The sequence below is a fragment of the Astatotilapia calliptera genome, chromosome 18, assembly GCF_900246225.1.
Source record: "Astatotilapia calliptera chromosome 18, fAstCal1.2, whole genome shotgun sequence".
Taxonomy (NCBI): domain Eukaryota; kingdom Metazoa; phylum Chordata; class Actinopteri; order Cichliformes; family Cichlidae; genus Astatotilapia; species Astatotilapia calliptera.
This window is the reverse complement of record NC_039319.1, coordinates 1,768,348-1,782,170: the sequence shown is the minus strand read 5'-3', so window position 1 is coordinate 1,782,170 and position 13,823 is coordinate 1,768,348. Positions and strand designations below refer to the sequence as shown.

Here is a 13,823-nt window from a genome sequence, read left to right as displayed (position 1 = left end):
CCTGCATGAATCCAGGAGGAGACCTGCATCTGGATTAATTCCTCACTCACAGTTTCCTGTCATGACACGCGCACGCCGACCATGTTTGTTCTCATGTTGGTGAATCAGGTTAATCGCTGCGGTCTGAAATCTGCCACGCCCCCATTTCTCCATATAAGGAAACACACTCACCTCGATGCTGACTCTAACAGTGCCGATTGTCTTAAGTCAGGACGCAGTAACCATGGTGATAAATGCTGTAATGCTCGGATTAAATCTGATTATTTTCCCTCAAAGGAAAAATAATCTTGGACTGGTTAAACTGTCACTCAAAAAAAGCAGACAGGAAATGAGAGGAAGTGCTACCACAGCGTGTGAGGGCGTGGTGGACGGCAGCCCGTCTCTGAGCCTGCTCCTGCTTAAAGGGGCTTCTTCCTCCTCACTGTCACCAGTGCTGCTTGTAGGTGATGGTTGGTGTCGAGTCTTTACAGCTGTATAAACCGTCCGACTGCTGTTGTGTCAAATATCTTTGTTTACTATCATCAAAATCGCCGAGGAAACGAAAAACATTTTTGTTAAAGGACGTTTTTGAATGACATATTTTCTTGGTGACACACATGGATCAGAGCTCAGACAGGAAACGAGTCATTCACGACTTTAAAAATGATTTAACAGGAAAACAGAGTCATACCTGGAAGTTTTCCAGGGAAAAGATCTCATGAAAACACACTCACACACTCAGGAGGAACCTTTCTCTTACAAACCCACCAAACCTCTGCAGAGTGCAGCAGATTCCAGTAAAACCACCTCCAGGCAGTGCTGGGAAGGCTGGGCGGGTTAATGGAAAGAGGGAAAACCCACAACCTCCACCATCGGCAGGAGGAGAGACCTGCTGCATATTCTCCGACCCGCCCTCTGTCTGCCGCACAGAGTTGTCACATGTGACAGAAGGACGCCGGGCGTCATTACTGGAGGAAACGCAGAGCGACCAGAAGCAGCAGCCAGAGCAGGAAATGAGCTGCAATATCAGAGTCTGCTGCTCAGCGTCACTGAGCATGAACGAACTGCAGATTCACTCAAACCGACGCGTCCGCGACTCTGACCCGGCCCACAGTCAGAAGCTCTCTCTAACAAACCAATCAAACCGTCACCAGCTCGCCGAGACCGAAGGAAACCGTCACATCACGATTCCCAGCAGACCTCTTATGGAGCCAGTTTCCTCCTTCATAACAAACGCTGTTAGAGACCGACTCAGTCGACCCCCCAGGCCTGAGCAAACCTGCAGTTCCTCCAAAGTCCACTAGAGGCTCAGAAGTGAGTCGCCCCCACAGACCCCCACGTGAAAGGCAGACGTGATGCTGTTTGCTCATATCAGGGGTAAAAGCACTCAGCCTGGCTCGTCTGTGTTCATATGATCAGTTTACGTTTATAAATTCTGAATTTTAGGAACATTTGTCCGTAAATTCATGTAATTTGTTTACATTTATGTTCATTAACATGCACTGTCCTAAATAATGAAATTAAACTGAACAGACGTGGAAACACACTGTGCAGGACCTCAGTGCCTGTTCCAGGCCAGGCTGTCCTGTTTCTAGCAGGGGGGTCTGAACCGTCCATCTGGACCCTGCAGAACCAGCAGAGAGCCCGAGGTGGACCCCGAACACGCAACAGGAGGCCTGACAGCGTCGCCTGCGGGTGGAGATCATCAGGCTGCAGGCGGAGGAAGGACTGTGCACAGACATCCCGTCTGCACCAAGGCTGGAGTGTGTTTATGTTTAGATTTAATGGAGTAAAAGACTCAAATCTGAGCGAAGAACAGCTGAAGAACAGCTGAAGAACAGCTGAAGAACAGCTCGAGCTCTGGAGGTGTTACCTGTCGGCATCGGCGGGCCGGATGGAGGGCAGTCTGAAGCTGGTGTTTCTGTCCAGTTTGGTCTGACTCCTCGTCCTTTTGATGGAGCCTTTAAGACGTTTACTGAAAAACCCCTGAAGGAGAAACAGCAAAGGTCAGAATCAGTCACAGATGGTGATTTTCACGAGAGCAGCACTGATCTTCACAAAGACACGTTAACGTGGACTTTCATGAGCATTGGATCGGTGAGTAATCGCTTCAGATATTCGACTGTAACCTCAAACCGCCTTCCAAGAATAAAAGCAGCTCCTGTTTCTACTGATCCACCCTAAAAACTCTCAGATCTCTCAACAGCGTCTCACACGTCCTTTTTCCATCCTGTTTCTGTCACAAGAGCCTCGCTGTGAGCGATGCTGCTGTGGCTCACACAAAGCTCCGCTCTGAGCCAGCGAGGTCCTTCACAGAAACACTTCTCCATCCTCCACCTCACAAACTCAACTCACGGGATCCAGGTGATCCACCAGAAAGATGAAACACTGATGCAGCAGCACCAACCCTCAGTCCTCAGCACAAACCACCACCTTCAGCTGCAGTCAGGTTTAATCTCATTATTTTGGTGATTACTGTACGCGATTCAGCAGCGATGAACGGGCTCAGGTGGACGTGCCTCGACTAGAAAACGCCCTCTGGTGGTGTTTTCATGCAGGTGGAATAAATGACGTGAGCACAGCATCCGCACACACCTGTGCGTTTCAGCTCATTTTAGAGCGACTGTAACTCCGTCACGTTTGCACTGAAGACACAACTCCAAGTTCTACAGCGATATTCGCCTGCGCCAGCTGCAGTGAAAGGCAGTGGGGTCTGAGTCGTCCACAGCACAGTGTAGTGTAATGTTTCACAGGTCGCTGAGCTCAGCAGCATGTTTGACCAGCACCTGCTGCCCCCTGGTGGCGTTTTCATGCAGGAGAAACAATAAATGTCTTCAGCTCAGCCACTCTGAGACTTCTGGTAGAAGATTCATGTGTCTGTTGTTTTGCTGGTATTAAAAATCACTCTGACATCTAAACACACCGACACCACCCAGGCCTGCTTCAGGCTGAGTGCTGATTGGTTCCACACTGATGAGTCATCCCTGTATCTCCATCTATGATCAAACTCTGATCAAACCCTTCAGCTCTCAGGTCGTCTGTCACAATAAAAGCCCCGTGCAGAGCTGTGGAAGTGAGCGGCCTCATTTCCGGAGATATTAATATCCTCAAACGCATCACCTCCTCCCCCCCTCCCCTGCAGACTCCCTTCAGGCTCATTGGCTCCTTTTAATGCATCAGAATAAAGACGCATCCTGCCAGAGAGCGAGGAACACTTCAAACAGGCCGCCTGCACCCTTAAAAACCGCCTCCACCAAACAGCCAATCACACCTATTGATCACGATTATTGGTCTCTGAGGATCGCTGAACAGACGACTGAAAGCTTCGTGTCACTTCCTCACCACTGATGAACTCCCAGCATGCTCCCCGGCCGTGTTTACTTAAATCTGCGTGAAGACGTCTGAAACTAAAAATACGACCTGAGAGCTGCGACACAAACTCTCAGCACAGAGTTTCAGCTCTGCTTCAAAGTGCTAACGACGGGAAAACAGTCGCAGCAGAGCTTCAAACAGAGACGCTGGAAACTAACAGAACAACAGCTGCAGTAATATCCTGTGTTCGATTGCACCGACATTTTATTTACTGAGCACTTTCCTGATAACCTGATAACCAAGCTAGTTAGCATTAGCATGCCACCCTCCCTTCTGGCTGTGAAAAACTGACGAGGCGTTGATGAGTGATGCCACGACCTAAACACACACGTAACTTATTAATATCAAGTATTCAGACTTTAGCGCCACCTGCTGGTAACAGGAACTCTGCCTTATGTACAGCCTGATATACAGCAAACAGGCGACACGTGTCCGTGCTCTGAGGGTGGAGGAACACCAGAGAGGACGACGGAGCAGAGACGGGCCTGAGATCTCTGTGATGGCGTGCAGTAAATAAATACATGCAGAGACGCGTTCCCGTTACTCACCGGCACTTTGAACGGAGACGTGTTTGGATTGTCGACTGCGACGCTCTTCTCCGAGCTCCCCAAACCGGAAATACTCCTCCTCCTCGGAGATCTCTCCGAAGAAACTTCTGCAAAGAGAGAGAGAGAGAAAGGGAGGGTTAACCAGCATCATCATCATCAGCCTCTGAGCTGAGCGACGGAGGACAGGCGAAGACGTTCAGACATGACGGAGGACGTGGACAGACATCGGGTCGCAGATATCTACACCTTCTGTCAAACGTTCTTCCAGTAATCACGCCGCCAACACACTTCAAGTCATTTTCACCAACCAAAGTGCTGCAAACGGACTGAAAGGTTCAAATAGGAAGAAAACCAGAGAGCGCCAACAGCACGTAACCATGACGACTGCCGCTGACCAGTGCAATCATCTGAGCCGCCACGTCTTATGGGTCGTGTCCTGATTTAACATTTAACTGAAACTTAAACATTTACTGGACTGTAAGTCAAGGCAGATGTTCCACATGAGGTCTACGGGAGAGTCTGATTGGTTACACATCAGAAGTAAAAGCCAATCAGAACTGAGAACAGAGAAACACATTCAGTCTGAAGCAGCAAAAACAAATGAGCTGAAAGAGTCACGATAATAAGAGAGTAACTTTAATGAGACAAACTTTAAAACATGGAGACAAATCAGCTGTGACGGCGCCACAGCGGCTATGCTAATGGCAAAAAGGCTAAATTATGCTAGCAGCTACATGGACAGGAAGCCTCAGACTTCCTGAAACCAGCTCAGCTAAAACTTGAACATGTGAACAGCAAACAGAAGAGGAGCAGACAGAAGCAGTGCTGGGACCATCTCTACGTTATTTAATATGAACACTAACCAGGATTTCCACGGCTCAATGACAGAGGATTCAAAAGTACACGACTAATAATAAATAACATCAGTGATGAGAGCATGACGCCGGATTCTTTCTGCACCTGTAAATCATTCAGATATCGCTCCTCTGTCTCTCCTCCTCTTTAATAATCTGTATCGGCCCGTCTGTGAAGCTCGCCAAGCTTCCTGCTGCAGAAACCAGAGTCTAACATTTCCGCGTCCTCCTCTGCAGCTCTCTGCAAACACATCCAGTGGGCCGGGTTGGGCCCCGAGCCACATGTTTGACACCTCTGTATGAGAGTTCATAACGCAGCCGTTTGGAGCATGAAGACACACACGAGCCACAATCAGCTGTGGGAGTTCCACCCCGACCCAGCTCAGGCCGCCGCCACCTTATACGGAGCCAGCAGCGTCATGGCGACACCAGAACAACATTTCGAGAGACGCTGGCGTCCGACCGGCAGCGTATGGAGCCAACATGATGTTTACATGCTGAGGAAACAAAACGTGCTGCTCTGCAACAGGAAGTGAGCGCAGCATGCAGCAGCGGGGAGCTGTATCAGGTTCCAGCTGCAGGACGAGGCGCTCGCCGCATGCACGCCGCAGGCATGCAGCGCTGCGAGGAAGCCGGGGACAAACTTTCATGCAACCCCCCCCACCCCACCAACCAAACCACCCCTGACGATGGAGGAAGAGGAGCGCTGACGGGGACGCCATCAGCGCTGGTCTTTCACTCCCGGGACAAAGTTGAGGCAACATGCGGCAGGAAGCCCGGTATGACAGGTCGGTCACATGACACGGACAGAGACATACACAGAGGGAGAGAGAGGGAGACGGTACCTCGATCGCAGCTGTTCCCCATCATCTGAGGAGAGGACACACACAGAGTCAGACGGGATTGGCCGGAGCCGCTGCCACCTGTCAGCCAATGAGGTTAAGCTGCAAACATCCGTCTTTGTCCCGTCCTCCACTTTGGCATCCCCCAGCCCTCCCCTCTGCCACCCCTCCCTCCTCAGCACCGCATCCTCCTCCTTCACGCTGCCTCCTTTCCCATCTCCTCCTCCTCTCTCTCCACTCAGCAGTAATTCTAAGTCTCGCTCGTCCGCTCGCTGAGGTTTTACCGCATTTCTTCAATCAATCCCACAAACTGCTCCGTTCTGCTGTCTCTCCTCCTCCTCTTCGTGTCTTCCTTCCTCTCTGCAGACCCTCCTCTCCCTCTCCCTCTCTCTCTGTCTCTGCAGCACCTCCCTCCTCTTCCTCTCTCGCTGCGTTTATCGCTGCCCTCGGAGGATAATTACCAAATAAGTTTCCCCTCAGCCGGCTGATGTGGGACACAACTCTGGGGGCCGAATCACATCAGGCCTGCAAATTAACTCTATTTTCAGAGTCTGTTCATTGATCCGATCACTCGCTAATCACCATTAATCACTTTCAAAAGCATAATTTATGTCATCGGTGACCCGGGACTGAAGAGTCGACGCTTTTTAATAACACAAATGTTCACACTCTGGCTCTTTAACCATTCAGCACAGGATCCGACGCCTGTCTCTGAGTCTGAAGACTTTCAGAGTTTCTTAATGATCTGCTCTAAAATGAAAATTATTGAAACTTTTAGAAACTGTACCTGCAGCTGCGTGCAGACTATGAAACAGTAATCAGACGCGTCTGCAGACGCTCTGCCTGCTGTTCAGCTTAAATATTATTTCCTGTTTTTGCACCTGAGTCGTTCAGACCATCAGCATCAGTCCACACCTGCTGTTGTTGGCACACAGGTAGACTCAGTGCAGCAAAATTTAAACCCACTCATGACCAAGTGTCCTCTGTCACACTCAGTGGATCCTCTGATCATCTATAAATATCTATTGATCAGCTGTGTCTCAAATATCTGTACTCTGAGACAAGTAATCAGCAGATGAGCCACACCAGGAATCGAACCAGCAAACATGTGACGTGTGATCAACAGTAATCATCAGTTTGCTCAGGTTTTCACCTTCCTCCTCCTCCTCCTCCTCCTCCTCCTCCTGCTGCTGCTAACGAGATATTGATCAGCGGGAACTCGGCTCAATCTGTCGTTTCAGCGGATCCACCAGAGACCGCGACCTTCACAGACGGGGTCACGGTCAAACCAGAGACCAGCAGCTCACCAGTCTGGTGCTTTGGTCTATTTTTGCTTAGGTCTGTGACCTGTGGGCGTGGCTTACACTAACACTGTAGCTAACAGACTGAGGTAAAACCATGCACGTGCACTGCTTCTGAAACTTTGCACCTTTTCATCTAAATATGCTTTTAAAAAAAAACAAAGTTGTCAGCTGATGCAGCTAGCTGCTAATTAGTGCTAACACCCACGTTTGTTAGCAGTAACCTCACAGCAGCCATGTTATTGGCTAGATGATGTCATTAAGCTTCCAACCGCACAAACACGCGCCATTGGTCCAGTTCAGGTCAAGCTAGCAGACAGCTAGCAGCTACAGCCGCCTGTCAGTCAAACAGGCCCCGCCCCCAATAATACGAACTTTAAGCAGGCTGTAAACATGTTGCAAGCATTGACTCACTGCCAGAGCCTCTAGTGGTCATTAGAGGAACTGCAGGTATAAAAGCATGAACGTGTGAACAGATGCACACTGAGGGACTCTGGACGGCTTTCAGTTGCTGGATCTTTCCGCCGCCCTCCCTCTGACCACCACGACTTTGGGTTAAATCGGCTCAGGTGTCGGCTCGTAGGTATCGAGCTTCCCGGACGGACTCGTGGGAAAACCGCTGCTAAAAATAAGCCTGAGGGCAGAGAGAGGCAGAGCCGAGGGACAGGAGGAGGCTATCGGGTGTCAGAGAAAGTCATCCATCAGCTGCTGGTGTCGGCGCACGCGATGGTTTCAGCCTGTTTGAGTTTAAAATCCCGTCGGCCTCCGAGGGCTCCCTGAACATCTGTCCGCTCACAGCTGGCTGATTAGTTTAATGTCTGAGTTATCGACTCGACCGCCTGATGAATGAGCAGCTCTGTGAGGACAAACCTCCACAAACAGAAACCTGCACATAAACAACCAGGTAATACTGACCAATCACATCTCAGCAGACAGCGAGCAGGTAAACACTGAACCGTGAGCACCCTCCTCCCATCATAAGTGGTTCAACCTGTCACCTGTGTGTGTGTGTGTGTGTGTGTGTGTGTGTGTGTGTGTGTGTGTGTGTGTGTGTGTGTGTGTGTGTGTGTGTGTGTGTGTGTGTGTGTGTGTGTGTGTGTGTGGGTCAGTAGTGTGACACCGCTCAGAAAAGATGAATGGGTGGATGTGATGTCATCAGAAAGGAGCGCGAGGAATGCTGAAGCTGACCTATGTTGAACTCTGGCTCATTCAGGAGTTGACACACCTGACACACACCTGACACACACACACACACACACACACACACACACACACACACACACACACACACACACACACACACACACACACACACACACACACACACACACACACACACACACACACACACCAGTCTGCTGCACAAAGAAACCTTTGTGTGAAGCTGTCTGCAGGGCAGAGTGGGCGGAGCTTTCACAGCAGCAGGTATAAGGTGAGATTCCCAGAAAGTCCTGGTTTTAGCGAATGTTTCCCAAAGTGGGAGCGTGTCTAAGAGCAGAGCCGTGAGGCCACAGCGCCTGCATGAAGGTGAAACAGCCTCATGTCCAAACATCATCAGGCGTCTGGGCTCACGGCCATTACATCACAGGTCTGATGGCTCATGACATCATTTATCAGTGTTTACACATTTTTTGTATTAACGGCTGTCAGCCTGCAGCAAATCTCACATATTTTATATGATTATTAGAAAACAACAAACTAAAAGATTCCTCTTAACGGAGCCGTGTAACAAAAAACACTGAAGAGTGACAGTGGGTGAAGGGATCACTTCTTTCCACATTTAAACAATTTCAAGTGTTTGAATGTGAAAATACTGACGGTAGGAACAGCGTGGATCCTGTGGAGGGCTACGACCGCGTTCTCTGGCGTTCGCCTTTTTTAAACTTGTTGTGCCGGCTTTGTTCCTTCTCTTCAGTTGTCATCAGAGTTTTTCTCAGCAGGAATGATAAAAACAACGAGACCCCGTCAGCCCTCCTCCTCACACTCAGCTCCGCTTTCACAACAAATATTCAAAGAATTTCTTTTCACATAATGAAACCAGTTCTGTTTGTCGAGCCTCGTTCGGCCCGTGTGCGTCGGCCGCCTCCTCTCGCGTCGCTTCACATTCCTCTGAATAAATTAACAGTATCAGTGAAACTCTGAGCCACCAGCTCGCCCCGCTGCCGCTGCTCAAACCACGACCACGGCGCCAGGATTCAACCTGCTGTCACCTGCCCGATCGGCTCGGATGTCGTTCGCTTTGTTTCTGTCATGAGGAATGTCGGGGCAGATTTAAGACGTTTGGAACGAGTGTCGGATAATAAACAGCTGGTCCACACACTCAGTTACACGTATTATTTCTATTACAGGTAATCAAAGCTGAAGTTTTGATCGTTTTGTCACATTTCGCAGACCTTAAACGTTCTTGCTTCATCAGACCTCCTGAAGCTGTGGCTTCATTAACAGTGTGGAGCATCAGGTCATCTTCACCTGCAGAGCTCAAACTGGGATCATTTAAAAGCAGTCCTGAGCCGCAGCTTGTATCTTTGAATTCAGGTGTTTTCAGTCTGGATGCCACAGGTGTACGAGATCCAGCTCCGTGAACTCGAGCGTGGGCTGCAACAGGACGCCACCGCGGTGCAGCGTTTGTGCTGATGTCAGAGCGGCAGCGACTCTGCTGAGTCGTGTTTAGGGACATTGATGCAGTTTAATGCATGAAAGTCGCTGCCGCTCTGCTGCCGCTCTGCTGCCGCTCTGCTGACTCAGTAGCTGCAGAATTCATCCTTTGACTTTAACATCAGCACAGACACGGTGAGCCGGGAGCTTCCTGGTACTTCCTGGCAGCTCAGCCTCTGAACGCTGCGCCGTCTTCACCTGATTTTTAACTCAAATGTTTCTGGATTTGAAAACATTTGCTGCTCTGTTATTTGGTAAGCTTCTTTAAAGTCCCGTTGCTGTTCTGAGCTCTACATTATTGTTTGCGACACTTTAATTTCAGATCAGCTCGAATGTAAAGCGTGAATTTGTGGCTGACTTCAGATTTGTTTCCACAGCTCTTAATTCCAAGTTCTGGAATAAACCTTTAGTCTGAATAAATGTTATTTTGTTTCGTCCTATTATTGCAAACTCCTGTTACAAACAGTCGAATCTGACCTGGGGTCAGTCGTCTTCCCGTGCTGCGAGGACGCCGCCCTCATTAAACTCCAGAGTGACAGAATCACAGTTACAGCCTCGATCAGAGCGAGCGAGGCGCCTGTGGAGACGCGTGGTCTCTGCTGCCACGAAGCATCTCTGTAGGTCTTTCATAACGCCGCCTCCTGCAAGGTCAAAGGTCAAACTCTCTAAAAACAAAACTGCAGGAAACAGTGGCGTGCTCCTTTAAAGGGAGCTCCCGTCATGCTGCGTGCATCCTCAGATGGGAGTCGTCTTCGGGAAATTTGGGACACAATGATCTAATCATAGCAGGAGCGGGGACAGCTGGAGCGCCGCGATTTAGGCTAACGTTAATAATGACGAGCAGCCGAGCGCACGGAGCCGGAAGAAACGTGAGAGCCGCCGAGCACCAGGCGCCCGCAGTAAGGAGACGTCAGCGTACCTCCAGATGTGAGAGGCTGAAGTCATGTTTGCACACTGAGTGTGACTCAGGCTGGCCGTTATAGTAACCATCATCAATGAGCTCGTTAATACGCTTTAACTAGCAGGTCATTACTGAGCACTAATAACAATGAAACTGAGGTCACTCAGAGGTCACTTTGATCTTTATTGTTGTCCCTGATGACGAGCGGCTCTGCATTGGAGCAACAAGTGCATCATGGGACGGACGCTGACGACTCCGAGCAGTGAATGACTGTAAGCTGTGATAATGGTTGCCATGGTGCTGCAGCCACACAGGTTTTTGTTTTTTAAACTGTCCTCACACAGGAAGTGATGACAGACCGCAGGCAGAAGAGACTGGGCGGGGCTCGCCCGGTTTCTCAAGATGACATCATGTGTTGTGAATGAACTCGGAGATAAGAGGAAGAATCCTGACCTCAGGTGTCACCAGATTTGTTGCTGAGGTGACTACAGGACTGGCTGAGGTCACACCTCTGCATTACTGAGGACTGACAACGTCCCGCTGACTGTCAGCTGATGCTTCACACTTAAATATATATCATTTATTTTAGAGAAACCAGCTGGAAAACATTTATTTGCTGATTAAGTCAGAGGACTGTGAGTCAGGAGAGCGAGGGCCACAGCCTTCTCAACCTTTGTCATGTGCACTTGGTTTCTAACGACCTGGTTAGAAATAATGGTCGGTTTGATAAAATACAGGTTTAGTCAATCTTATTTTCTCCTACAGTCGAGCTCTTGTTCTTTTCCACACACTCGCTGTAGTCTCAGTCCAGTGTAATAACCCTGGAGCAGGTTTTACTCCCAGCATGCTCCGAGAGCTGGTTTTAAAGTTCAACCACGATCTGAAAGCTAAAGTCGGTTCTGCTTCAGATCTCAGCGTGGAGGTTTTAATGCATCATCATTTCTAAATACATGTTTACCTTTAATGTCTAAATGATTCTGACTCTCACCTGTCCTCCGCCATCACGCATCCTGCCTGCAGTCTGGGCGTGACCTCTGACACGGAGCTTTGATTTGACATTCAAATCACCAACGGGCCGCAGCCATGTTTTCTCCAGGAACATGAGCCTCCATCATGTGGACTCTGACACAGCCCCACCTCAGCTACTCTGCACAGACTTCCTGTTACATACAGGGCTTTAACCCACCCACATCACACACTCATGTACACCTGACGACCCGAGCTGCAGGACAGGGATGCAATGATCGGGACCAAAGAACCAAAAGGTGATTAAAGTGCCGCGCTGCGACAGCCCGTTACCTTGCTGGCACGCTCGCTGCGTTAGGTTAACACTTGTTAGGAAGCTTTTATTGCACCATAACAGTAACACAGCATGTCGTTAACTGCCTGCTCCACTCCGTGTGCGAGGAGCTGCATCGCTGCGAGCCGAGAGCAGGGGAAGGACAGACGACATGAACACATAACAGAGAGGTTTTGGCTTTCCATCCATCCATCCATTCGCTTCCGCTTGTCCTTTTCAGGGTCGCGGGGGTGCTGGAGCCTATCCCAGCTGTCATAGGGCGAGAGGCGGGGTACACCCTGGACAGGTCGCCAGTCTGTCGCAGGGCCAACACACAGGGACAAACAACCATTCACACTCACATTCACACCTAGTGACAATTTGGATTATCCAATTAACCTATCCCCACAAGCTGCATGTCTTTGGACGGTGGGAGGAAGCCAGAGTACCCGGAGAGAACCCACGCAAACACGGGGAGAACATGCAAACTCCACACAGAAAGACCCCGGCCTGATGGTGGAATTGAACTCAGGACCTTCTTGCTGTGCGGCAACAGTGCTAACCACCGTGCTGTTTTGGCTTTCCTCCAGAGCAAAACCCACAGAGCTGACATAAAAACTGTTTAGTGCTTATATGCACAGTCATCCCTTCAAAGACGTCTGAGGCAGAAACACCCAGCAGTTCTCATCACCTCAGTCCTGCTGACTGTCAGGATCTTACTAAAAGACACTCGAGCTTAAATTCAAATTCTGGGGCCTGAGAAATCAGAAATGTGTTCTCCTGAATAATCATCACAACGTTGTCATCATTGTTCACATCTTCGTCGTCACTTCTTTGTGCCGTTTGTGTTTGAAAGCGCTGTATAAAGAAAGTTTATGACTGCACCTGTTAAAGCTCAGAGCTGAACGTCTCTTTTCTTTCATGTCTGAATAAAATTCAGACCAGCAGCAGCTCGACTGATCCATCAGCTGAACACGTTCACCTCTGATGGTGATCGATAACTGATCGATAACTGATGCCAGGCTGCTGATCGGAGAAACTAACTTCTCCTCTCGGTCCGACTCCTCGCGGAGCCTGAAGCTGCAGCTCTGCAGGCAAACTTCAACCGAACACGCGCCCGAACGCAGCCGGCGGAGAGCGCTCCGGAGGCGGGCAGCAGACCGAGCTTCTCCCGGTGTCTGCCCGACCTCCGGAGGTCCGACCGGAGGGTTAGAGAGAGACACTCACCCGGAAAGTCCATCACAACCGCGATAACTCTAAAGTCATGTCCTCACTCAGTCCGGACGGTCTCACTCCGTCAGCAAACAGCAGCTCAGCGCACACTTCCCCCGCACCTTCACAATAAAGGTCCGAACCAGGAAACTGCGCTGTCAGCGAAGCGCTCGGCCTTCAGTATAAAACTGTGATAACATCATTTACAACCCACGGCTCTCTAACACAACGAGCCAGCATTTAAAGCAGCTTGTTGGCAGTTTTATTTTCGTGGCTCTCTCTTGCTATTTGTGTCCCGTTACAACCTCACGTCAGACTCTCCAAAAGCCTAGAAACTTTTAAAACCGCTCTTAAAACTCACCTCTTTTCATTGGCTTTTAGAAAGGTTTAATTTATTTGTTTTATATATTTTTTTTTTATTTTTATCAGCGAGGTGTTATTACGAAATTGTGTTCTATTGTATTTTTATCTGTATTTACTGTACAGCACTTTGGTCAGCCTTGGTTGTTTTTAAATGTGCTCTATAAATAAACTTGACTTGACTTGACTTGACACAACGAGCTCAACAAGTTAAATTCAAACCTCACAAAACAACAACAAAAGCTTCTCGGAGGCTTTTATGATGGAGACATAAATAAAAAAAGGTGATGTTTAGATGTTAAACCTGCTTAGAGAGCAGTTGGAGAGTGTTTGCAGACACTCGCCAACCCTCATGACCAGCAGTTACATCACATCCAGTGTGGTGGACAGCCCCTTTATAATCTGCCACGTCCAGCGGGAGGAAAAATTAACCGTTAGAGTGAAAAAAACAAACAAGTATCAGTGCATTCAGTTTAAATATCAGTGGCCGAGGACACGTCAAAGAACAGATAAATCTGAA

General features: G+C 49.2%; 1 protein-coding gene across 6 annotated transcripts in view; it reads right to left on the bottom strand.

Annotated features, from left to right (window-relative positions):
- The window catches only part of rasal2 (RAS protein activator like 2), a 62,912-nt gene that overhangs the window by 16,863 nt on the left and 32,226 nt on the right, over positions 1-13,823 (bottom strand). For 4 of the 6 annotated variants that reach the window (XM_026149134.1, XM_026149132.1, XM_026149131.1 and 1 more), the window contains exons 4-5: positions 3,900-4,006; positions 1,853-1,965 (exon numbers count right to left, since the gene is read on the bottom strand). In XM_026149134.1, the coding sequence (XP_026004919.1) occupies positions 1,853-1,965; positions 3,900-4,006 (220 nt within the window). Of the gene's footprint in view, positions 1-1,852; positions 1,966-3,899; positions 4,007-5,598; positions 5,624-12,958; positions 13,075-13,823 lie in introns of those variants that run through there. The other 2 variants (XM_026149135.1, XM_026149136.1) reach the window with 2 other exon arrangements.